This window comes from Pteropus alecto, unplaced genomic scaffold, assembly GCF_000325575.1.
Source record: "Pteropus alecto unplaced genomic scaffold, ASM32557v1 scaffold86, whole genome shotgun sequence".
In the NCBI taxonomy this organism is placed as follows: domain Eukaryota; kingdom Metazoa; phylum Chordata; class Mammalia; order Chiroptera; family Pteropodidae; genus Pteropus; species Pteropus alecto.
In genome coordinates, this window is record NW_006442109.1 from 20,651,391 (window position 1) to 20,677,337 (window position 25,947).

General features: G+C 41.6%; 1 protein-coding gene across 1 annotated transcript in view; it reads right to left on the reverse strand.

Moving 5' to 3' along the window:
• Positions 1 to 25,947, reverse strand: part of GLDN (gliomedin) — a 54,510-nt gene that overhangs the window by 23,067 nt on the left and 5,496 nt on the right. Inside the window, exon 2 of the mRNA XM_006920363.1 lies at positions 5,666 to 5,717. Coding sequence (XP_006920425.1) covers positions 5,666 to 5,717 — 52 coding nt within the window. The remainder of the gene's footprint in view (positions 1 to 5,665; positions 5,718 to 25,947) is intronic.

Sequence of the window (25,947 nt, forward strand, 5' to 3'; positions counted from 1 at the left end):
AATCCAAGCTTATGACCTTTCAGGAAACCATTATTTACTCAGCACTTACTATGTGCACCATAACCTACTAAGAAGCAGAAATCTTGGCCCCTGAGTCCGTTGTGTTTACCTACCTAGAGAAGACACTTGGAAATCACAATGAAATGTGAGGAAGCTACAGAGAAGCAAACCCCCAGAGGGGTACTGGGGCACTTTGGGCACACGGCAGTCTGAGAAGTCCTCCAGAGGTGATGTACCTTGAGCTGGGGCCATGAAGAAATAATGGGCCTGCAATGGCTGCAGGTGTGAGGACTGGACATCCCGTGTGGGGGACCAGCAGGAGCGAAGGTACAGAGGTGGGAACTTGCAAAATTCGGGGCAAGAAGAGAAGACTGACCAAGCTGGCATGTGTAGAAATAAGGCTAGGTTCTCGGTGGGCAACAGCACTTGAATGCCAAGCAGGAAATAGAGAGGTATAGACGGTATTTATGAATCAGCAGGGAGCTACAGTAGATTCTTGAGTAGGGGAGGTGACACGGTGAAATTAGTGTGCATTTGAGATCTCTGTAAATGGAAGTTGAAGAGAACTAGGGAATTAGATGAGAGAGAGAAAGAGAAAAGTAGACAAGACGGGGTGGGGAGAAAATACTCAGAGAGTCTTTGTATTTAAAGTTAGGGACATGGTTATAGATGAATATGCTTGGTGACTGTAGAGTTGTACAGAAAGTTAGAAATTCAAGAGATATTTCAGAAGAATTAGCAGAGCAGCATTTCTGATTGAGTAGGAGACAAAGAAGGCATCTTGGCTGGGAACCTAAGATATTAATGGAGAGAAGCTATTTTACAGATGTGAAGACTCTTGGAAAAATATGTGTTTGAAGGTATGCTTTCAATTCACATAGTCCTACTGTGGGCAATAATGATTTGCTGAAAATGGCGTATTTTCTAGGGTCAGAATAGCCTGTGGTCACAGGATATTACCACCAGATGGTGCACACACATACACTGGTAAGAAAGTGATGTGGACAGTTGACAGTCCAAAGAAATCAATCGATCATCATTCTTGAGTACAGATGGAGCCAAATTCAAATGTGCAGATTAGTAGGGAAAAAAAGGTGAACGAGCAAGAATCAGCTACATATAATAGGTTTCAAAAGTTCCCAGGACAGTCCAATAACCATTTCCATGCGGCAGGACTACTGGAGGGAGGTCCTGGCTGGAGCTATACATTTAGGACACATTATCCATGGCCAAGGGTGTCACTACAGTGAAGTGCTTAGATTAGGGTTTCCTAATCTAAGATTCACTGACCCCCTACGGATACAATTCTTAGTCATTTGAGTCCATAGAATGCCCTGGAATGGTTGTTAAAATGCAACTACCTGGACCCTATCTGGAGATTCTAAATCAGTTTAGATTTAGAGGCCAAGGAACCTATATTTTTACCAAGCAGGTAATAGGTAATTGGGATGCAGATGGTTCTGGGTCCTGGGTCCTGGGTTCACCCCCAACCTCCTCATCTGATGTGAAAATTTTCTGAGAAAAGAATCAGTCACTACCAGCAGATACTTATAAGAGGTCTCTGATCCTAGAAAGGTTGAGAGCTATTAGTTTTGATGCAAGAGTAAAATGTCTGGAGCAGCCAAATTTTGGAATGAAGAAAGATGGGGATACACCCCATCTGGGGGAGGCAGGTGATAGAAGCACCAGTAAAGAGAGAGAGAGAGCGATCCGAAGACATAGGAGGGAATCCAGTGGGTCCTGTGCCCTGAAGCTGATGGAGAAGAAAGGTTCAGAAGAGAAAGGATGACAGACAGTTTCAAAGAGCTCAGAAGCAGCATGCTTATAGCAATGGCAAGCCTCTGTCCCACTGTCCTCTCAGGGCGCCAACCGAGCTGCCCAAGGGCTCCTTATAGCTAGAAGAAGCCCCAAATATATGCCATTTTAATACTGTCAAATGTCACATTATTTATATGTGCCAACTGGGCATTCAGAAAACTTTTTCGGGATGCTTTCTCAGCTCCTGACCCTTCTCTCTCCTGAATTACAGGCCCTCTAGGAATACTTGTGGACAGGACACTCCTGTTAATACTGTTCGAAAGGCTGGTTTCCTGGCCTGCCTGAGGGCAGCTGACAGGGCCCCAGGCCCCGAAGGAGACCTCGTGCTTGGGTTTACTGCTCTGTGTTTGCTAACCAGAAATTCTTAATAATTTTAACTTTGAATTTTTGTTTTGTAAATGAAGTCTGATGAGATGATGAAGCATGTTCCAGAGACTTGGAGCCTTGGTTTGTATGTGGTCCTGCTTCCTTGCCTCCCCAGGACAGGTTTCTTGCCTGCTCTCCGGCCCCCTGATGTGGATGTATTCCTCCCACTCCCTGCCCCATCATCACTGCTGCCACCTTCCACCCCGGTGGGGGCCTGGGCATGAGTGCAGGCAAGGCTAGGATTGGGTGTGTGCCCAGCATGCCTGAGTCACAGTGGGGCATCTTGTGCCTGGGAGGGTCTGTACTCACTAGGTGAGTATCCCATGCTTCAGGGAATCCAACGTCAAATAGCAAACAGAAAGCCACTCCATCGCAGGTTGAGAGAGAGACCATGGAAAAAAGGAGAAAAGCTTTTGCCCTGGCTTTTGGACAAGGGCCCCTGCCTTTACATTTTGCACTGGGCCCTGCAAATGACATAGCTGGCTCTGACTATCCCCACCTCACACTCCTAGCCAGAGTTGATTATAATTGGCTAGTTGCTTGTTAGGACCTGAGCCACTTAGATCTTCTTCCTTGTCAAAATCTACCAACACTAAGACAACCGGCCAGTTTGCCCTGTGAAGCCGGTTGAGTGAAACACTATCACCTGCACTAGCTGAGAACGGCCTGTCCATCTCTTTACTAAAAAGTTGCACCGGCTACGGCTTTGAGGCCTCAGTTTCCACCCTATGAGTGCTAATACACCCTCTGCAGCTGCCCAGGACACCGGACTTGGAAAGGTATCTTTCCTCACGTGCCCCCATTAAACTGTAGCTTTGGTCTAATCCTATTTATTTGGTGCATTTTAACTTTGAACTACAGCCACAGTAACCTTAAAAAATTAGAGTAGGGATGGCAAATAGGTTTTATTTCAAGTGCCAATTCTAATTGATTAGTACAACTTTTTAGAGCACCGGGAAAGAACAACATGAGGCCATGAGCTGCAGCAACTGTGATGCATTATTGATGTCTGCCTGGATACAAGATAAGGTGTAGTGATGTGTGCCATCACTGGATTGGAGTCACTTGGATGCAAGGAGCATGAGCACTGTAGATTTAAAGCATCTCAGTCCAATAAGCAGTTCTGCAATGTGATGGTTCAGAGATTTTCCAACAAGCACATATGTGGAGGCCACTGGAAGTGAAGAATAATCTACCTTCTTCAAGATACCTGCTCTCCTAGAAGATATACTTCTGGAGTTCCGAGGAAACCTGGGCTCAGGGTTAAGATGCATCCAGAAAAGCAAAAACCCCTAACTACTCTAGCTAGCGAATTGCCTTCCTCCTACCTGAGATGTCATAGGCTACACAAAACTACACAGCATCTGTCCTTATCCCCATAGCAACCACAGCTAAGTCTAGGAAAGGAGGAGAAATGGGGTCTCATGGTCACAGCTGGATAAGCCTCAAGTCACAAGTGCCTGCTTTTTCAAAGATGAATCTACTGTAAAGCTAGATCTTGTTCTCAGGCCCCAAGCCCAGGGTTTACCCCGCTAACCCTTCCTGCCAGCATCTTCTTGGGGCTCTGGATCAAGGCTCTCTCCCCTCTGCCTGAAGTTGCCAACCCAGTCCTGGGTCTTTTCACCTCCCCATCTCCAATCCGGACAACTTGACCTATCCCAAGGTACCACCTCACTTTGTAACTTGTATTTTTCACACTAAAGTTCTAATGGAAGAGCTTTCTGTGTAAAAGGAGCCCCAATTTCAATCTGGCATGAAAGGAGAAGGTGCTGGCTTTCGAAAAGCATTTTGAAGTGCCAAAGAATAAACTCCTCAACCCATTTCCAGTATGGATTCACCCCCCTCCCCCATCTCTGTCAATCTTCCCTAAGTGGTCTCAATAGCTCCATCCTGCATTCACTGAAAAGGTTGGCTCTCCTTTTACTATAAAAATCAGAAAGGAAGAGGCTTTTCCTGTGCCTCTCAACAGGGCTTTTGTGCCTGTAATTTCATCCATCTGAGCATTTCTCTAGCACTCATTACTGTCACACGTGGGAACTCTGAAAAAGGCACTTCCAGAGATGGAAGGAAGGTGCTTAAGACACAAGAGTTTTAGAATAATGGACCAAGCTGTTCCGAAGATATTTAATTTTCTTTAAGGGCTGAAATGTGACTTGAGTGATTCAATTAGCATTTCTCGAGAAGCCACAGAATTACAGTTTTTCTACCTGAGGCCAAACCAAGTAAGTGAGACGCAGACTTGGACTCGGGGTCTGACAGAGTCCTGCATCTTTCTTACTAGCCCACCACCCCCTCATTTAATCTCTTGTATCAGCCCCAGGTTTAGTCATTCGACAAACTCCCATTAAATACCTACTGCACACAGGTCCCATGAGGTACGGGGAACACTGCCGAAAAGGGTGAGGTTTCTTACTACTCCATACACATTGTGCAGGGTTTTTCAACCTCTACCAGAGCAGCCCTAGTTGCAAGTAAAGTGTGAATGGGACACCCTCGAGCCCGGGGCCACAGACTAAGGTGGCCCAACAATGCTTCAGAAGACATGAAGTCTTTGGTTATCTTTTAAAGTCCACGAGAGCTGTGCATTATTCCATAATTGACTTTTAATGCAAAAAGAATTTCTCCCTGTGTTCCTCAGAATGCTATACCCCCTTTGGAGAGGCAGGAAATGCAATGTGTGGAATCAAGTTCTACAGGCCCCCCCTGGATGACTGCTCTGAGGTCTATGTTTTTCCTTGCTCCCAGCTTCTGAAGGCAGGAGGCCCCTCCCCACAGACGAGATGAAGGACTCTGTCAGTCTCAGGTGTAGACAGTCATATCAAAACCGCTCCCCTTGTCCCCTGCCCCATATATCAGCCATTTCTTGTCCCAAGGCTTGATGTGCATTGAGGTCGATTCCCTCTCTCCTATTTGTCCATGATTCATTGACTAGAGAGAGGCAGTGTATAACCAACCACCAGTCCCACCTAGCACATAGTAGGCACTATATAGAGCACTCTTCATTAAAAAGTGTTTTCTTGACTAATTAGTAGTTTGCTTCTAGAGCTTCCCATTCATGCTACATGTATCATATATGTATGATGCAGGGAAATAATTACTTCTGTTAAAAGAACACAATTCTCTGGTAAGAGAACCCTACCACTTAACAAGTTCTTTTTCCTTTCTTTTTTTAAATCCCTTTTAAAAACTAATGGGAATAGGGTATATATCTATGTCAACAGTTTAAGGTACCACACATTTCTAATTAGTCAATACCTAGTTATTTTCCATGGCTATTTCTATGGCAATACTGAAAATATTATTGTTATTCATAATTATATTACAATTGATTCTCAGCCCATTAAAAACATCTGGTAAAAGTAAATCAACATGCATTTTCATAACCTAAAGTGTTACTAGGTGTGCATCCTGTCCCAGCCCTTGGGCTAGCACACATGGTCACCTTGTGGGCAACTCTTTGTCGGCAGCCCGGCTAGCCTACCTGTCAGGCATATCCCCTTGGTGCTGTTGCACAGGTCCACCATGACTCGGATCTGCAGGGAGACAGGGTAGTTACTAGCAGCACAGTAGGCAGTGGGCCCTGAACTTGCCCTTTATTCAGACAAGAAGAAAGCAATCACAAAATTCATGAAGTAACTTCAGGAGAATATGCAGAAACCTGGAGAAAAGCACACCTAAAAAAGAAAATAAACCCTTAAAAGATCTAAAGATATTTGGTATCAGAAGCTCATTTGTCAATATTGTCAAAAGAATCTCCTTGATTTTTACCAAATTGGGAAAATTCGGAAACGAGGATGGTGAAGGAACTGCTCAATTCAATTTTTAAGTCTGTAATGAGCTACATGAAGGGCTCAGTGAGCCTGAATAAAGAGAGTCGGTAGGCTTAGTGGTTAGGAGCAAGCACTTACTAGCTGAGTGAGCAGGGGCGACTTTGATCTTGACACTTTGATTTTTTCTGAAAATGTAAATAATATAAGCACCTGGCTTAAGCTCTGTCCCTGGCCCCAAAGGGTAGTGATCCTCATGCCATGTGGACACTGCCTGCTGGATGCCACATGTGGTGCTAGGGCCCATGTGGTGCAGCATAGTATTAGCCTGACATCTGCTTCCCCTGCACCTGCCGTGCAGCCCCTTCCTCCTTGCATTCTCCACACCACTCCTTATGAGCTTCACAAAAACCAAACCTGACTGGGTTAGCCCTGATGCAAACACTTTTTTGATTCCTTGCTGCTCTAAAGATAGAGCATAAGCCCTCTTTTCCTGGACTCATCTCATACCATTCCCCCTTCCTTTTTTATTTTCCAATTATAATCTGCTTCAGTTTGCTCATCTGTAAAATGGAGAGAGTAGTAGTGCTTACTTCTTAGGATTGTTGTGAAATTATTATATGTGAAGTTCTTAGAACAGTGCCTGGAATGTAGGAAACAAAAACAAAAATGTTGTCCATTTTGTGGAAGCAGCAGAGTGCTGGACAGAAGCATGGATTCTAAAGTCAAACTGCCTGTGTTCAAATCACGACTCTGCCACTCATAAGCAATGTGACTTAACCTCTCTATGCGTCAGTGTCTGTGAATAAAGCTCATAACACCTACCTTATAGCATGGTTATGTGGATTAAATGAGCAAATACATGCAACGCACTTAGAACAGGGCCCAGTACATGGTAAGTACACTCTATGCTATTGTTCTGATGGTTCCTTGAATGTGCCAGGAAGGACTTGGTTAATTTATCAACTTACCATCCAAGAATTTTCAATTTCTAGATATGGCAATTTTTAGACCTAAATAATGTGGCATTTCAAAACTGTGGGAGAGAAATGTATTAGTTAAGAAATGCAGTTAATACTGAGACGGGACATCACTTGTAAATTCTTAATCTTTTAGCAGGAAATGAAATGGGACATCTCTTGCAGAGTTAATCTTTTCCGTAAACCTAGTTAAGTTTTTTCCCTCCTTTCTTTGGAAAAAGTCTCCCTCCCTCAAATCTTGCTAATTGCCCTGGGGACTCAGATCCTCTGGCTATTGATACGGGTCATCAGTCCATTGTTAAGCAGAAATGGTGTTAAGCCAGGCAGGGCTCTTAGAATCTGGGGCGGGTGGGGTGGTAGGGAGGGCCGCGGGGGACTTTAAGCCAAAGGTCTTTCTTTTTACTCTTTAAGAAACATATTAACCAAGCCTTTTCCCTTTATTCACTTAATAGGCAAATCAATAATAGCAATTAATAGATATATGGTTTAAATAATAAGTTTGTATCTTCTTTCTTTGTCTAGGGACTGAGGTTGGCACTTTAGCAGGAAACCCAAGACCCCACTCTGACTGAGACAGAAAGGGATAGGCACGGACTATGGCGATTCTCAGCAGAAAGCAGATATGGAAGAAGAGACCTCCCGTCCCTCAACATCCATATTAATAAGGGATGGCTCTTTTACATGGCTCTTAGAAAAGAGGTAGGTAGGAAAGTTAGGGGGTTTCGGGTCTGCCTGCAAAGACACTGAGGTCATCTTATCTTAGAAGGGGTCCGCCCTAATCCGCCCACAATTAAGCAAGCGAGAAGGCATTTTTTAAACTCACAGAAAGAAACCAGTAGGCAGAGATTTAGGTACCAGTTTAAGCCAGTCACTTGCATCTGCGCAATGAAGACCCCAACGACCATCAATTACCTGAGTCTCATTATACCATCATTATATGATGCATATGCCCAGAATTTCTTAATATCATAACAGACTGAATTCTGGGCACGAACATGGGCAGAAAGCAAATGATGAATCACTGAGCCCTGTCAATCTTAGTTGTCAATCAAGGAAGCCCACTCCTCTAAGAAAAGTAACCACGCACAGCAAAAAGGGATAGAAACTCTAAAGTCTTTGTTACCAGGCCTTTTGAGCCACGCTTCTCTTGCTCAAGGCCCGCTTCCACATCTGGAAGTGTACTTTCCTTTCTAATAAAACCTTTCTTTTCTACTGTATTTTGGTGTCTTGCTCAATTCTTTGTTCGAGACATCAAGAACCTGGACAACGCTCTGGGTGCGTATCCCCACTCTCTGGTAACAATACGACTGGATAGACATCTGGAGAGAAATCAAAAAGCTGAATCCCTACTTTACTCCTTACACTAAATAAGTTAATTAAACGATATTGATCAAAAATTTTAAAGTGAAAAACAAGTTAGTAAAAGTACTAGAGGAAAACCTGGGAAAATATTAATAATGGCATTAGTAAGAAAGACTTTCTAAGAAGAAGGAAACAACTCCCATTTTATATATAAAGTGATGTATTTGACTATCTAATAATTAAAAATTTATACAAGAGGTTAAAACACTACAAGCAATAACAAAAGAGAAACAAAAACCTAGAAAAATAATTGTAAAGAGATCATAAATACAGAGCTGTTACGAAGCAATAAGTAAAGAAACACACACACACACACAAAAGGAAACTGGGCAATAGACCTGAACCAGAAGCTCAGAGAAAGAAAAGAGTGCCTCATCTTCCCTTTGACTTAAATAAATCCAAATGATAAAATACTATTTTTACCTCTTAGGTTTGATAAATAGGTAAATAAAAATATCACAGGCACGTTGGGAAAGCAGTATTATTCTTTGTATCCTGTTGATGGAAGTATAAAGGGATGCTTTCTCTTTGGAGGGTATTTTGGCAATCTCCTAAAATTTAAATGGATCTATCTTTTGATCCATCAATTATACTTGGAGGTGTATTCTACAGATGCACTCATGTGTGTGTGAGAAGACGTAAGCCTAAAGATGGTTGTTGCAGAAATGTGGGTGAGAGCAGAAACGGAAGTAACCTAAATATTTATTAATGTTTAATAAATAATAATTATTTATTATTAAACCTGGTTAAACAAAGTGTAGCCATACCAAGAAATACTATGAAAAAATTTTAATCCATAAAGCTGATATTGAAAGACCTCCAAGATATGTGAAAAATGCAAAGTAGAGAGCAGCATGCATAATATAGTTTCACTTACATACAAAAGGGGTACACACACAAATGCTTTTCTCTTGCTGCTTTCAAGATTCACCCTTTGTCTTTGGCTTTCTAGACTATTTCTGGAGAGAAATCTAAAAAACTTCAAGTGAGGAGGAATGGGAAGCCAGGTGGGAGGAAGCTATACTGAGCGTAACATGCTCTTTTGTTTTATTCATTTCACTGATGGCTCTTTCAATTAAACTCTTTTTAAAAAGAACATGTTTTGAGTCGAGGGAAAAAATTGTTTTGTCTTCTGTGTAGGTTTATTCTGTTTTCCAGAAGGTCCAGAAGAAAACTACTGTATTTACTTTTTTTTCAAGTCTGTCAACAAGTATTTATTGACTGCTTTAGAAATTTATTGTGAAATATATCATATATATCACAAGTATAAAAAAATATACATGACCTACTTAAAGATCAATAATCAAACGAACATGCACATATCACCCCCACCTTAAGATCTGGACCGACCCAGGTGCTCCTCCCCACAACACACCTTTCCCTTCCCGCTTCCACAGCTCTCTGGCTAAAGTAATTTGGGAGTTATTAGTCTCCTTTTAATACAGCTAAGAACATAGAGGCTTAGAGAGGTGGCATCATTTACTGGCAGTCACACTGCCCGCTCAGAGAAGAACTGGGCTCAACTCCAGGTTTCCTGATTCCAGGTCTACTATACCTTTCATCGTGGCTCTGATAATTATCTTAACAGAACTTGATAGAAAAAAAATTTTGATTTACTGTTTTTAGTCATTTTCATAAATGAATGTAATCAACTGTACTACTGACAAAATTGATTGTTCAAAAAAGGTATAATTGTCCATTGAGAGGACCATTAAAGATTTCACAATGCTTCATTTGTTGCCTGGGGGATCACAGCAGGAGCGGTTTGAAAAAACAGAAGTATCAATAGGAAAAATTAGCCTTTCTTTTTTTATATTTATTATTGGCCTGGGGTAGGCTCAGGTTCTGTAAAAAAAAAAAAAAAAATGATGAAGGAGAAGTTTTCATTTCCTGACCTATTGGCTTCATTTATACGCTAAATGTCAATTTAGATATTTACCAGTAAATTGTGGTACTCATCACTTGGGAATATTTTTTTTAACAAGGTTGGGCTGTGTAAGATTGCATCAAGGTGAAAGATAGGGTATGAAAAGATATGTTCACAAAAAAGTCAGAAACTTTTTTTTTCTGATAATAATGATTAAAAATTTGGATAAAAATAAGAAAATCCAAAATTGAAAGCCACAAAATCTAGATTGTCAAATTAAGGAGTCACATTTGACATAAAGGGCTTCCTAAATCTTGATTTAGGATTTGAGAATGGTGAAGCTGGAAGAGGTCTTACAGCTCATCATCATGGAGGTGTCTAGCATGATCTACTTATCAGGTGGCCCTGCCTTGAGCCCTCCCCCTCCCCCACTCCCACCCAGTGCTCTACTCCAGTCACACTGGCCATCATCATGGAAGGGTCTTTGCAGTGCCTAGTAAGTTGTGCCCACATCTTCACTGAGGCCTTAGCTCAAATGTCACCTCACCAGGAAGGCTTTCTCTGACTCTTCAACTATAAGGAGCCCCAGCAACTACTCCCCCATCACCTCCCCTGGGTTTTTGTCTTTGTGACACTTATCATTATTTAATATGGTCTTGTCTATGTATACATTTATTTATTACCTGCCCCTGCTCCCCAAAGAATGGAAGCATTTTGAGAGCAGGAGAGCTTGTTCTCTTCTTTGTCTGTATCCCATGTGCAGAGAACAGTGCCTGGTTCCAGGACTAGAACTTTTCCACTGGGGAGATTAGGGTTCAAGTCAGAAAGCACATTAGTGGGCTCCCAGGGAGAGCATGCCTTCAGAGTAGGCGACAATAAATTGCTAACCTGGGTTTATGATGTGAAAATCCGATAGTGTTGGGAAGAAGATGGGTTAGGCACAGGATAAATCCATAGCACTGGTGGGATGTCCTCCCAACCCAGCCATGCTAGCTTGGAGGACACATTTTATGGGAAAAACAGCTGTCACCCTGAGTGCAGTGTAAAGAGTGGTACCCCCAAGAGCTCAGGCTTAGGGCATCCTTGGCCAACACGTCTTCGTCCCCCCAGAAGAAACTGTGGGGTATCAGGGTCATCGCTCCAGTGAAAAGATCAATGCAGCAATGGGCAAGGACACGTCACATTGCATGGGGACTTGACAACATTGACAACATACGGCAGAAATGGTAGAAAGAAACAGCTAAAATGAGTCCTGCTAGTGGCCTGACCAGACCCTTCCAGTTTTCTCTCTGAACATGGAACTGGTCTCATTGGGTTAATGGAACCCATGGAATTCATGGGCCATTCATGGACAAGGAAGGATCCCCAGCAGAAAAACAATTGACTTCTTGCTAAGCAGGCATCAGGCAGCATGAGCTGGCTTTAAATTCAACTGGAAATATGTGAGACAGAATTTGGCAGTATCTATTACAAAGAAAATGCTATGGATTAGGAATCTCACTTCTAGGAAGAATATTTAAGGATATCTGGACAACAACGCTCATGGCAACCTCGTTTATTATGGCAAACACATGCAAACAACCTACATGTTCATCATTAAGACACTTGTTAAACAGATGAAAAAGAAATGAGGTTTATCTACATGTACTAATCTGGAAGGATGGCCTTAGTATTGAGTGATCAAAGCAAGTAATGGCCCAGGTCACATAGCATGACACAAGTTTTGGGTTGGAAAAAAAAAAAAAGTTTCTAGATTTGTCTGGATAAGCACAGAGAAAAGTTGGGAGGGTCATGAAACAAACCATTAACTGAGATTTTTTTTCTCTCTGGAGACTGAGACTAGGGGATAAAAGGGGACTTTTACTTAGTTAATACAATTTTAAAAGATATGTTGAGATGATGGGTGATTTTTACTCTGCTGTGTTTTTAGTAATCCAGAGAGAGAGAAGAGAGCATGCAAGTATTGTGTTAACCCAAAAGATGGGTCTAATGACCCAGCTTTCCCTGGGAACCCAAATATCATGCCATGACTTGAAATAACTTGGTCAGAACTGTTCCTTCTAGATAAACAAACTTAGAATGAACTAGACCAGTTGTCTAGTCCAGTGATTTTCTAATCGTTCATTAGCCAAAAGACTTTTCTTTTTCTCACATCAATCACCAAACCCCAAAGTATGAAACAAATAAAAATGGAGCTACCCTGGGTAAGCTGGGGTGGGGTTGGCCTTAGTTACTTATGTTGGATTAGACAGATGATTTCATATTCTGCTCCCACCAGGGAGTGGGGGAGGGGTGGAGAGGAACACCCAGAAACCTAGAGTCAGGGGGAGAGGGATGAGAAAGCTGAGGTACACAGAAAGCAAGAAAAGCAGCTGGCCCAGGCTCACCCACAGCTTCCAAGACTGAGTATCACTTTCTCAGACCACATCTCCTTTTCCATGCTGCCTATCCTTTGCTAAAGGGATTGTCTGAATTCAACTTGAAATGAAAATTTTTGCTTTAGTTCATCTCGAATATGAACAGAATACTAGATTTTTACTAGTTGAAAATGCATCTGTTTCGAGAAATATTTTCTGTGCAAAAGCGAAAGGTTTAATCAAGAGTGCTTCTTTCTCATCAGAACGGACAGAGCTAAATGTGGTGGGTGAGCTGTCACTGCTCTTCTGAACACAAAACCCAGGTGGCTAGCTGGCTGCCCTCTTGAACTCCCTTCCTCTCACCTTTGACTCTCAGGACTGATTCAGGAAAAAGCAAGATAGCAAACTGCCGGATGTCACCAGCTTGCTCTGGTTTGCACGCTGCTAAAATAATGTGTCCTGCCAAGGCTTCTCTGAAGTTCCCCGAGCACAGGCTCAGTTCTGCTAGCTGGAACACTGTTTAAATTCTAAGTCCCCTTTCAGATCTGACCTATTTTGTAATTTAAATTCCATTTTTCATAGACAATAGAATACTCTTTAGGACTCTCCTTAATTATGCAAATTGGCATTATTATATGCATGCAAATGATCCTGTAGAAACAGCTCCAGGGAGCCGATAATCAGTCTGCCATCAACTGAGATTCCTTGGACTGCAGAGATAGGACTATCATGTGGTGGCCCAACTGTCTGTACTTTGAAGGTTAGATTACTGGAGTTAGAGGAGTCCCTCACAAGGGTCTGAAGCTGGGATCAGCTCACCCCTGGGAAAGGCAGGAATTCACACCTCACACTGGGGCCAAGACATGGTGACAACAACCTGTAAATCCCAACAGGAAGGTGGGGTTTGCCTTGTATGGGGGTGAAATTCTGGGGCTTTACCTCCTTCTTGCAGCCTTACAGGAAGATCAGCCAAAGGTCTAGGCATTTGTCAGCTCAAGTGAACGAGGCCTGGCAATCCCATATCAATGACCTGGTGGCCAAATGCCAGTGTTGGTTCATCCTGCTTTGGGTCCTCAGTGTCCAGCTGAATCCTGCCCAGCCTTTCCCAAAGACCCTGATTCCCACTGACTGCCCCTTCCTGAGCCCAGCAGCGTCACCATGTGGCTGGTGGTTGGCACGATTTTTTGTGTGTTATTCTGGTTTCTAATTAGATAGGGTCTTATCAGTAGAGATAGTTTCATCCTTTATCTGTTTGCCCCATTCATTGAACCATTCCCTTTCTCACTATTAGAATGGCATCGAGTATATAGCTTAATAAATACTTCATTATTGATTACTTGCTCAACTAGGTGGGTAATGTGCTCAGTCAATGATGTTCCTTTCTAACTGGCAGTGACATTGTTTATGGGAACTGATTATCTAGTGCGCGTTTACCTGTTTCTCTTTGTGCCCATTTGCCTAGGATAACTTTACTTTGGCAGACACTCCACTAATCCTTAGAAAAGGGGAGATTGGAGATGCTAGGGTTCTCCAATTAGAGTCCCTGAGACATGGCTGTCTTCCTCCTGCCTCATGTCAATACCACTACAAAACCAGAAACGGCTGACGCGCTGCTGGCCTATTAAGTAATAACATAAACCTTTCACTTTCTCTTGAATAAGGTGCATGCATGAGCTCTGAACCTGGGTTCTTTAACAAAATGCTTAACAAACAATTAACGAGTGTTGGATTGGAGTCCACCCACAAACCTTGGCCAGACCGCTAGCACGCAAAGCCTGGGAAGTCACAGAAGCTGATGCAGCTTGTCTGGGCTCAAGACTCCTCGTCAATTCCAGTTGCAAGGGGTAGTTCCAGCAAACCCAACGTCTCCAGCAAAATTACTTACAGCTGGGATCAGGGCTTTGGGGAACAGCTCGGTGTGATATTTATTAACACTGAATACATCTGAAAATGCACAAGGGGTGTCCCTGGAGGAGCATGTCCTCCCCCAGGTGTGCCTCAGGCCTTCTTCATGCTCTGACCTCAGGTAAAACAGACGCGGCAGATGATTGCTGTTTCTAGTTGACTGCACAGGACCCTGCACAAGCTCCCCAGCCCTTTGACAAAGTAGGACCTACCACAACACTTACTCCAGAAAGCAACTGTGGGAAGTAAACGGAGTTCTTATAAAAACAATTTTGCATGTTCAAACTGTTGTTATATAAACATACTGTTGCATATTTTGAACGTAAATCAGCTGATTCTGCTTTTTGAAAAATCAACTCATACTATTTTAACACTATTTAACTAAAGTCTATTTACTAGCCCGGTTTGTCAACTGAATTCAAAGTGTAATAGAGAGTACGATTTATAGAAATAACCAGATACAAATTGAGAAGCACCCCAACCTGCTAAATATAAGCCACCATCGGTCATTATAACCCCCTTCCTAAACCTTTCCCTTCTCCTACTGGGTGTCCCTCAGGTGCCAACCAACCCCAGGTTCTCAGCCTTGTCCTGTCTGCAGTTCAAGCGGGTGCCTTTAGGGAACCGCCAGTCCTTTTGCATTTATTTCCTCCTGTTGCCTGCTTAGTTGAGAGTCACTGGCAGCAAGGTCTTCTACTGGCAGCAACTGGCTGACCCAGCTCAGGAATCAAAAACATTGGGCCTCCCTCAGAGGCAGCTCAGGGTACAGTCTCCCACTATCTCCTGTGCTGGGGTCTTTCTTCCTCCAGGTTGGAAAGAGACGCAAACACGGAGATGATGTGGTGTTATATCTACTTGCACTGTGTGTCATTTTGAGGCAGTTCTCTCTCAGTCATAAAAAAGAAAAAAATATTGCAGTGAAATATTAAGTTACTAATCTCAAACCCTTTCCTGTACTTTTTTTTTTAAAGAAGTTGTTTTGTCATGAATTGCCTATTTTTGAGTCCAGCAAATTCACAACTTATTCTGGCCAACTGTTTCTTAAAAGGGAAAGACTCTTTTAATCTTTGTATATTTTGAACACATACAAATGTAATTGAATAGCTTTCAAACAAAAGTATGTGTAACTATGAGAAAATATAGGTGACTATTGGATCTTGAGAGCTTGTGGTAGGGAAGCACATTCTAAGCAGGATAAAAAAGAGAACCCATAGAGGAAAGGCTTTATAGATTTGATGACGTGAAAATAAAAATTTTCAGGTATAAACACGAAAAGACCTATAAACAAAATTAAGAGGCAGATTACGCCAAGGTGCGGCGTAAAGAACACGGCCTTTGGAGTCAGACATGCTCTTCCATCTGATCTGGGTTTCAGTTCTTTCCCTCTCTGGCTCTGTGACCTCGAACAGAATGCTTTGCCTCTCTAAGCCTCAGTGACCTGTCTGTAAAATGGGAATAAAAATAATGATAATAATGGTGACTACTTCATAGGGTTGTTATCAAGATAAGGACATTTTTGACATACATACCTAAAGCTCTTAGCATAGCAACAGGCAAGTTGAAAGTTCTGAATAAATATTATAATCATTAAGGAAAGAATATGGCAACATGTGTAATACACAAAAAGCTAATAACTTTCCTATAAAAGGGTATTTGTAAATTAGTAAGAAAAATATTTTTAAAAAATAAGCTAAAACACGAATGAACATATCTCACACAATGAAAAAATTTCAAATTATAAACATATGAAAAAATATTCACCCTCACCATGACCAAACACCTGCAGCCCCCTCCCCGGCGTTAGGGATCCAGCCTGTCCTGCAGTCGGGTTCGCTTTTAAAACTCAAGCTACCAAGCTTCTCATCCCTTCTCTTGCCCAGTCTGCCTTAATTCCAGGCTGGTGATTCTCCAATTTTGAGTGTATTAGAATCCCCTAGGGAGCAATTTACAGATTCCCAGGCTGAATCTCCATCAATTCTGACTCAGGAGATCCAATGTGGTACCCAGATATCAGCATTTTAAGCAGATGCTCCCAGGTCTTTTTGATGCAGATAGATTCCCACCCACACTTCGAGAAGTTCTACCTATACCATAGCATCAAAACATGAGCCTTGTTTATTTTTATAACCCCAACACATAGTCCATAGCCTTCCACAGAGTAAGTTATGAATGAATAAATTCTTCTTTCCTCAGCAAGAGAGAAAAATGGCTACTTTCCTTTCCTGAGCATCCTGGATTCAAACTGGATTTATCTTCTGTTCTTTTTGCGTTTCCGTTGATTTCTCACTTGAGTGCTAAAGAGACAGTAGGACTTTTTGGTATGAGGTTGGAATGTGTCATTCTAGGATGGTCAGCCATGTGGAATTTACTTAAGACTGTGCATTTCTTTCCCATGGTAATTAAAGGGTACCTAATTGAGCAATAGCACTCAACAAGGTAAAAGTCACAATATCTAGCAACCAATAGAAAATTACCAGGCCTGCAAAGAAGCAGGAAAACATAACCTATATTATGGAAAAAAATCAATTGAAATCCACCCAGAAATGAACCTAAATGAAGGAATTAGTAGACAAAAACGATAAAACAGTTATTCTAACTGTATTCTAAATGTTCAAGAAGCTAGAGGCAAGATTAAACATGTTAAATAGAAACATTTAAAAACACAATTTGAATTTCTAGAAATGAAAATTACAATGTCTAAAATGAAAAGTACACTGAATGGGACTAAGAACAGATTAGACATTGAAGACGAAAGATTAGTGAACTTTCAGGCATAGCAATAGAAACTAGACAAAATGAATCCCATGGAGAAAAAAAGACTAAAAAAGTAAACAGGTTATTGGTGAGCTTTGGGACAACTTCAAGCAGCCCAATACATGTAAAATTAGAGTCTCTGGCTGACAGGGAGGGCAGAAAAATATTTGAGGAAATAATGGCAGAAAACTTTCCAAAATTTAATGAAAATTATAAACCTGTACTTCCGACAAGCTTAGCAAAACCCAAGCACAAGAAACATGAAGAAATGACATTAAGGTATATCATAATAAAACTGCTTGAAACATGTGATAAAGGGACAATCATATTATGGGCATTTCCGAAAAGAAAACATTTTCAATTCTATACTCCATATAATTTTCAAGAATGAAGGCAAAGATTTTTCAGACATGTTTATGTCTACCTGCATCATGCTCTAGATAAAATGAACCACCTGTTGTTCAAGTGCTTCTTCCCTCCTCCCGGTCCTTGTCTTCTGAAGTCCTGCCCATCCTTCCAGGCTTGGCTCAAATGCCCTCTCCTTCTTGAAATCTTTCCTGATCGCCCACTGGGTCGTCTTACTTCTCTTAGGATCCTATTATCCTTTTCTTTGTGTTGTATTTGAGGATTTGTCTCTCTCCCCCCAACCCCCTCTACTAGCCAATACATTCCTTGGGGGCTTCTCTGTTCTTCCTCATTAGCCACAGAGTGTATCCACGCTGCCCAGAACAGGCACTCAGCATTTGTTATACTGGCTTACATTTTGCTCGATTGATAAAAGGTTTCTTTTAAATTCCTTTCCAAGATATTTCTGACTGGTTTAGAAGTACCTATTTATTTATCAAACTACACTTGATAAGCTGGGCCCTGTGCTTATAAAGGTAAGACAAAATCTCTGGCCCCAAAGGCTCACAATACAGTTAGTTTATTTAATTTGGTTGTTTATAAAAGCTTTTTTTTTTTTTTTTTTAAGTTTAGATTTAAAAAGGAATGTACAGACTCTTGGTTAGAGCCTTCCTGTGTCTGGGTAATGAATATTTTCATGTATAGCATGAATTCACTTTTCATGTATGCGCTTTTTCCTGGTACACTTCCAACTAAGACCCCCTCCTAGCTTCTGGTATGCAGCTGCCTCTTCTGCATCTTCACTTGAATATCTAGTAGAAATCTCGAAGTTAACAAGCCCCAAACTGAACACCTGATATTCCCCTCAAACCCGTTCCACCTGCAGTTCTGCCCTCTCAGCTAATGGTAATTCTATCTTTCTATTGCTTGGCCAGTAACATTTAAGTCATTTAACTCCCTCCCCCCGCCACCTTATAGTAAAGCCGTCAGCAAATTCCACGAGCTCAACCATCAGGCATATCTAGACACTGTCCACATCTTATCATCTCTACTGCTACAACTCTGCTCTAAGCCATTTTCTTTCACCTGCATTATTGTGATAGCTATATTAATGACCTCGCTGCTTCCACTGCCCACCCTGCCCACACACAGTCTAGTCTCAGCATAGTAATTCTTTGAAAAGCCAGGTTAGAGACTTCTCATAAAGGCCAATATCCTTATAACGGCTTGCAAGGTCCAATATGAACTGGTTCCTTTGTTCTTCCTCCCTGCGATTATCTTTCTGATCTCCTTTCCTACAACTCCCTCCCACACACTCTGCTCTAGTCTCCTTGTTCTTTGAGCTCTCCAGGCACTGTCCCATCTCAGGGCCTTTGCACTTGCTGTTCCCAATGACTGAATGGCCTTTTCCCAGATAGCCATGTGGTTCACTTTCTCTTCCTTCAAGTTTCTTCTCAAATGTCATCTTCTCAGTGACGCCTTCCCTACCCATATGACATAATTGCATCCTCTCCTTCCTCCTTCCTAAATCTCATCCCTGCTTTATTGTTCTCCACTATCACTTTCTAATATTGTATGTAATTTACTTTGGTTTTTGTTTGCCCTTCCCCTCAAAAGATAAAGTCAAGAGGATGGGGATTTGTATGTTTTGTTCATACTGTTTCTCGTGTATACACAGTAGTGCCTGTGACACAGTAGATGCTCAGTTATTACATGTCAAATGAATGAATGAATCTCTAACAGGTAGAGTAGGCCTCTAAGTCAGTCTTACCTATACCTGACACCATCTCTACCCACAATTTGGTGGGTAGCATGAATTCCAAGGAAGGAATTTAAAAAATGTTCCAGGACTCACTTTCAAAATTCTTAGCATGGCAGAAACTGGATTCAGAAACTGGGCTTAGTTCGTATTTGCACTTGTTGAGTTGTAGACAAATTCATCTGCAAAGACATATTCATCAAATACCTCACCAGAGGCCCAGTAAAGAACAATGAGCTGTATTTAAAGAGACAAGGAGACTATAGGTGACAAATTAGAGACCAAAACTGTACAGAAACAAGGTTTGCGTTGTACGATACGGACAAATAAACACAGAAAGAGTTAGAGGAGAAAGAGATGAGTGTTTTGAAGTGGGTTGAGAATCACTTGTCTCCCCTAGGTCTCTAATGGAATTTTCTGAAGCAGAAGTGCTGCTGGAATAATCTTTCACTAACTGTTAATAACAATATTTTGTGCTTGCATTGTTCCCTTCAACAAGTATCTTCAGATAATGTTTTATTTTTATCTAAGCATTCTTATCTTCCCCTTATAGTCAGAAAAGTGTATATAAATGATAGTCAAATAACGCACCAGATGTTGGGGAAATGGACAAAGAATTAAACAATTACCCCTAAACTCTGCCCTGTGGCATTTTTCCTACATAACAAAAACATTTGTGAAGATGTTTTGTCAATCTACTCCCCCTACTCAGGCTCCTCCACCCTCAGCACAGGGAATAGCTATGAGTGGTTACTCTAAAAAACATTTGGAGGAGGACTTTAGGGTGAGATACTCACTCACAAAATAATTGTTGATACTGTTAGCATGGGAACACTGGCTGGATGGGACCTCTGGTCTGACAAACATGCCATTTTTATGGGCTTCAAAAAGATTTGGTCAATGAAAGAATCACATAAATTGCCCTGTGCTTATAAAGGTAAGACAAAATTGGACATAAAGGTAAGACATTGGACATAAATAAAAATATTTGCAAATTATGCTTAGTATAATTAATTTCCCTAAATCCAATACTCAAAATATATATTTTCCCTTCAGACCCATTAACCAGAAAACAACCATCTGGGAAACAACATTCTTTCTAGAAGTCTCTGTGTTTTCTCAGTCCCCCAAGATTCCAAATTTTAGAGTTCTAGAATCTGCCTTTTCTCTTGCAAATTCTGTTGGTTCAATCTCCATTGTTTTTATTACAGGGCTTTAAAATTCCTTGAAGCATAGAAAAGAAACATTTGAGAAATACTAAACTATCAGTAACAATAAGCTAATACATACTGAGTTTTAAGAACCATACTAAGGACTTTTGATGTATTATTGAATTGAATCCTTATGATAACACATAAGGTTGATACTGCTGTCATTGCCTTCTTAAGGATGACAGAACTGAGACAGAGAGGTTGTGTGCTCTGTCAAAGGTCACACAGCTAATAGAGGAGTCAAGAGTGAACACATAGTATGAGTCTAGGGCTCATTATAAACCAACATTTACTACTATAAATATTATACTATTTGATATACTTTTTATATACATTAGAAAGACTGTAAATATACTCAAAATACTATAAACATAAATATGTAGTATTGACCCTATAGAACAAATGTTTATTTCCCCCCCAAAATTTGAAACCTAATCCCCAGTCTGATAGTATTTAGAGGTGGAACCTTTGGGAGGTGCTTCTACATGAGGGTGAGCCCTCATGAATGGGATTGGTGTCCTTATAAGAGACCCCAGAGAGCTCTCTCCTCCCTTCTGCCATGTGAGGACTCAGTGAAAAAAGATAGCAGTCTTTGAATTAGGAAGTGGGCTCTCACCAGACATGGAATCTGCAGGGGCCTTGATCTTAGACTTCCCAGCCTTTGGAACTGCCAGGAATAAATTTCTGTTGTTCATAAGCTATCCAGTCTAAGGTATTTCGTTATAGCAGCCTGAGCAGTCTAAGAGAGTTAACTTTAATAGTTATAAATCATGTTGATAGTATGAAGTGATAAGAATGTCATGTCACCTGTATGATCTTCCCAAAAAACCATAACTCTAGTCTAATAATGAGAAGAACATTAGACAAATCCCAACTGAGGGATATTCTACAAAATCGTAAACAGTACTCAAAGCATCAAGGTCATCTGAAACAGGAAGTCTGAGAAACTGATAGTTAAGACGAGCCTAAGAAGACACAATTATACTATCGTGTAGTAAAAGGCTGGAGTCTGTCTTTTACTTTTTAGACTTGTAGAGACCTCTCTCATAAAGAAGACAGAGGTTTTAGAAGTAGGATGTTCTCTTCTCCCTGAATATTCTTTCATTCCTCAGTTTTCCTCCCCCACCATTTTTTTTTTTCTGTCTTTTCAGTTCATATTCAATCTCAAAACAAATTCAGCATCCTCACTTCTAAACTACTCACTTCCGTGTTTCCTCAGTTCTGTCCATGATGCCACCACCATCCTTCTCAGTTTTAGATGGGTCTGGACCAGATGGACCATTTCTCTTTCTTATATCCAATTAGTTACCAAATTCGATTCATCTTTCTCTCTTGATATTTCAAAGATATATATCTTCTCCACCTTAGCCAGACATGAATCATTCCTTGTCTAGACTAATGCAATAGCTTCCTAATTGTCTTCTTGCCTCTGGTCTGTCTCCTATCCAGTCTCTCTTGAATCACACCACCAGATCAGTCTTATAAAACCCCTTTCCTAATGATCCCCCTGGTAAAGTGTCTGCAATACTCCCAACTGCCCATCAGATTCATTTCCCAAAAGTGGAAATTCAAGGCTCTCTCTCATGAAGCTAACCTTAGTTCTACCCCACCCTCCATTCAAACTCCCCAGTGCAGGAACGTCTGCTTGGCTTCTTGCTCTTCCAACTGTATACAATTTTTCATTCCAGTCCCTAGACTTTGGCTCAAGTTATTACCTATGCTTGAGATGATTTGCCCTGCTTGCCTGCCCAACCTTACACTGGGCTGCATAAAATCTCACCAACCTTACATTGCCCATTTCATATTTTGTCTCCTCTATAAAACCTTCCTTCATCACTTTAATGCAGACTGATTTTCTCTCTTCTTGACTACCCTTAATACTCATCATAAAACACACTGTCAAGGATTTCCCTCTAAAAGTCTTCCTGTTTAGAGAGATTGATTCCATAGTCCTCAAGTGTCACTTATAGGGAGAGGACATTTTTTCCTTCAAGGGAAAGGATTCCATACTCTAACACTCACTTACTAAGCTATTGAAAAATGGGAATGATTTTGCAGTTGCCAGCTCATGATTTTAGGGTAGGCTTAGTTATCTACAACACATTCCCAAGTACTTTGCAGTTTTTACATACAGCCCAGGCAGGGTCTCCAAAGTTCCCAGCACGTGGGTGAGCACAAGAAGCTTTTTCTGAGTGGCAGATGAAGGGGTTACTCTATTCCATTTAGAACAAACTCCACAAATTGCATTTTAAATGATCATCAGTTGCCCTTGTTGTTTTAACTCTACCTTTCAGTAAAGAAAATTGTGTTGAACTTCAGTTAAACTAGAAGTAAATTATATCTATTTAAAATATAGAGCTGTTAAAAGCCAAAGAGCTACATAAAAGCAACTGATGGGCTGAAAAATGGTCCCTTTGTAGCAGAATCTCAACCTAAAAGCTTCAGCTTGTTTCATACAACATGACCTTTAGTCTGTAGATTAAATGAATGTAAATTAAGCTTGAATGTCAACTAGATTTGGCCAAGGATTTCTTTGGGGTGGGGGGCACTGAGGGGAATGGGAGGGAGTTTGAGGAATGTAGAGAAAAAAAAGAATGCCTTTTTTTTTTTTTTCCCCCCCAGATAAGTGTGTTTTATCAGATCTTAAGACTGTTCTGATAGTTACCACACAGGTAAGCATATCCGGGAGAACATGAGACACCAACAGGTAAATTATTCCTTTTTCTTAGAAGTTGTTTTTGCTCTACCTTCTACTTGCATTTTGTCAATTTTCCAAATAAAAGCATACCAAACTTTTTTTCAGGACTGCCACCAACCAGGACTTAGCAGAATTTAACAACAGCCGAGCTAGTCAGGAAGGGGTGAAGATGACTCCCTGTTAGTGAGTGTCAACCCTTGCCATCAGTGGCCATACAGAAAGGATGGGGGCCCAGGGAACTGCCGATGATGCCCTGTTACCATATTAAGGCTAACTAACTCTCTTTTGTTTTCAGTGATAAGATAACTTAGGTTGGTGTAATGTCAATCTAGGCTTTAATAGGCCAAATACTACCCTGAAGCAGCAGCTGAAAGAGGCACATGTGAACAGACATCTTGGCATCCTGAAGGGACTGGAGATAAAGAGTAAACCCAGAAATAAAATGCTGAGAGCATGGGGCAAGAAGGGCTGATGAAAAAGTAATAGTGACAATAAAAACAGCGACAATGAACACTTACTGGGAACCTGATTACGCCAGGCACTGTACTTCACCAACAGCATTTCCCGTAAACCTCTTAACAACCCTGTGAGGTGTGTGCTATTATCTCAGTCTGACAGATGAAGAAACGCAGGCTTGGAGAAGTTAAAAGACTTGCCTAAGGTTGCCCAGCTACTGAGCTGCGAGCACAGGACGTGAATCCGTCTGACTCCTGGGTCCACCCTGCTCTCCACCACAGCATACCTCAGGGAGGCATCAGGGAGACAGAATTTGGCTGGGAACCTAACAGTGAAGAAGGAACCCCAGGTTGCTCAAGTTAAGGGCTAGCACAGAAAGGCTGAAGGTGGCAGCGGCCACACGTGGAGGTAACCCTGGGCCAGCCATAGCGAGATCCTGGGACAAGGGCGCAGGGGAGATGAACAACTCCTTGGCACTGGAAGTCCTATGATCTGAGAAGTTGTTCTAGAACTCACCTGGAAAGGGCTCTCTGCTCAAAGATCTCTCAGCCTGTCTCCAGTGGGCAATACCACTAAATGATGGGCAGGTCAGGGGAATTCTGCTATCTCCCCAGAGTGGAGCAGCACTTTTCGAGTGGTGCATGTGGCTTTGAGTTCCAAAGGGAAAAATCCATTTTATATCTGGTATGGGGCAGTGAATGTTGAAGGCAAGGCAGAGATATAGCAGATAAAGCATGGACAATTCACCAAGCTGTACAGGCTCAAGTCTGCTGCCCTCACCTCTGCTGCTTTGGCTAGAAAGAGACTAGGGACTTGTTAATAGCACCAGGATCTGGGAGCAGGTCTAAATAGTTTAATGCCATTCATGTGGTCAGTACAAGTGCCCTGTTCTCATGGCTCCAGATGCTCAGTCTTGACTCACTTGTTTCTTGCATATGTCTTTAGAGAACCATGACAACTATATAACTACATTGGATGTTTTATTTGCATTTGTGCAAACTATGTTGATGAAGCAAGTATCTGAAGGATGTAGCTAAGGGGCTAGCTCTCTCCCATCTTCTTCCTCAACATACCATCATGACTTGATACACAAGTTAGGTTTATGAGTATGTTCACAGGACCAAAGCCAGACACAATCTTAGCAGAGATATCATTTCAAGTTTTCTCTCACCCTTAATTGACATCGGAAATAGCTTGTGATATGGAAACCAACCACACGGTGTCAGGTGTGACATCCCAAGTGCCCATGTGCATATGCTGCTATGAGGAAGGCCACGGAAACCCACCTCCTAGTCTCTGAATGTGGGTTTATGACCTCGGCTGCCCCTTTCTCTGTCCTGCTGTATCGGGCCTCTGATCTCCATCAGGGCTCACTACAAACTGCAGGATCTGTCACGTATAAGTTTCTCTCCTTCAACTAAAGAAAACAGGTGGGGCTTTAGGCCTATATATGGGATTAAGGGGTGGTTAAAAGCTATCCTAACACTGACTACTCTTGATTTGGGAAGCTGGCTTTGAAGGAGCAAGGCTCGAAGGCAGGCTCGGCCCGCAGCCTCCCTCTGGACTGCAACCACACTCTCAGGGTGGCTCTGTCCTGGATTCTGTCTCTTTTGGGGAAGTCTTAAAACCCAGGGTTAACCAATGCTAGAACAATCCTGATTTAGTAGCTTTCCAAAGGAAGGACCCCTAGTGTCCCTCTGCTCCAGTGGACCATGGTCTACATGAGGGGATGGCAAACGTTTTCTGTAAAAGACCAGACAGAAAATAGTTTAGACTTTGTGGGCCACCTGGTCTCTATTGCAGCTACTCAGTTCTGCTGTTGTCATGTGAAAGTAGCCACAGACAACATATGAACACATGGGCATGGTTGTATGCCAATAAAAGTCTAGTTATAGTTACTGAAATCGGAATTTCATATAATGTTGATATGTCATGAAATATCGTCCTTCTTTTGATTTTTTCCCCCTAACCATTTATAAATGTAAAAATCATTCTTATTTTGTAGGCTGTACAAAAACAAGTAGTAGGCTGGGTGTGGCCTATAAGCCATAGTGTGTTGATCCCTGGTCTAAATCTTCAGCTTTTACACCATTTGGAGGTAATCCAGTCCAAGGTGTGGGAAAGGGAGGTAAACCCCGGCACAGCCCATTTAGGGCCTTCAAAGAAATATAGCATCCGTGCAAACAGGAGCTGTGACTATATGTAATATGATTTTTCTCCATTAAATGGGGTAATGTATAGATCCATATATGTGTGCCTCATAGCAATCATCATAAAAAGCTCTTTTTGTTACAGTAATGCG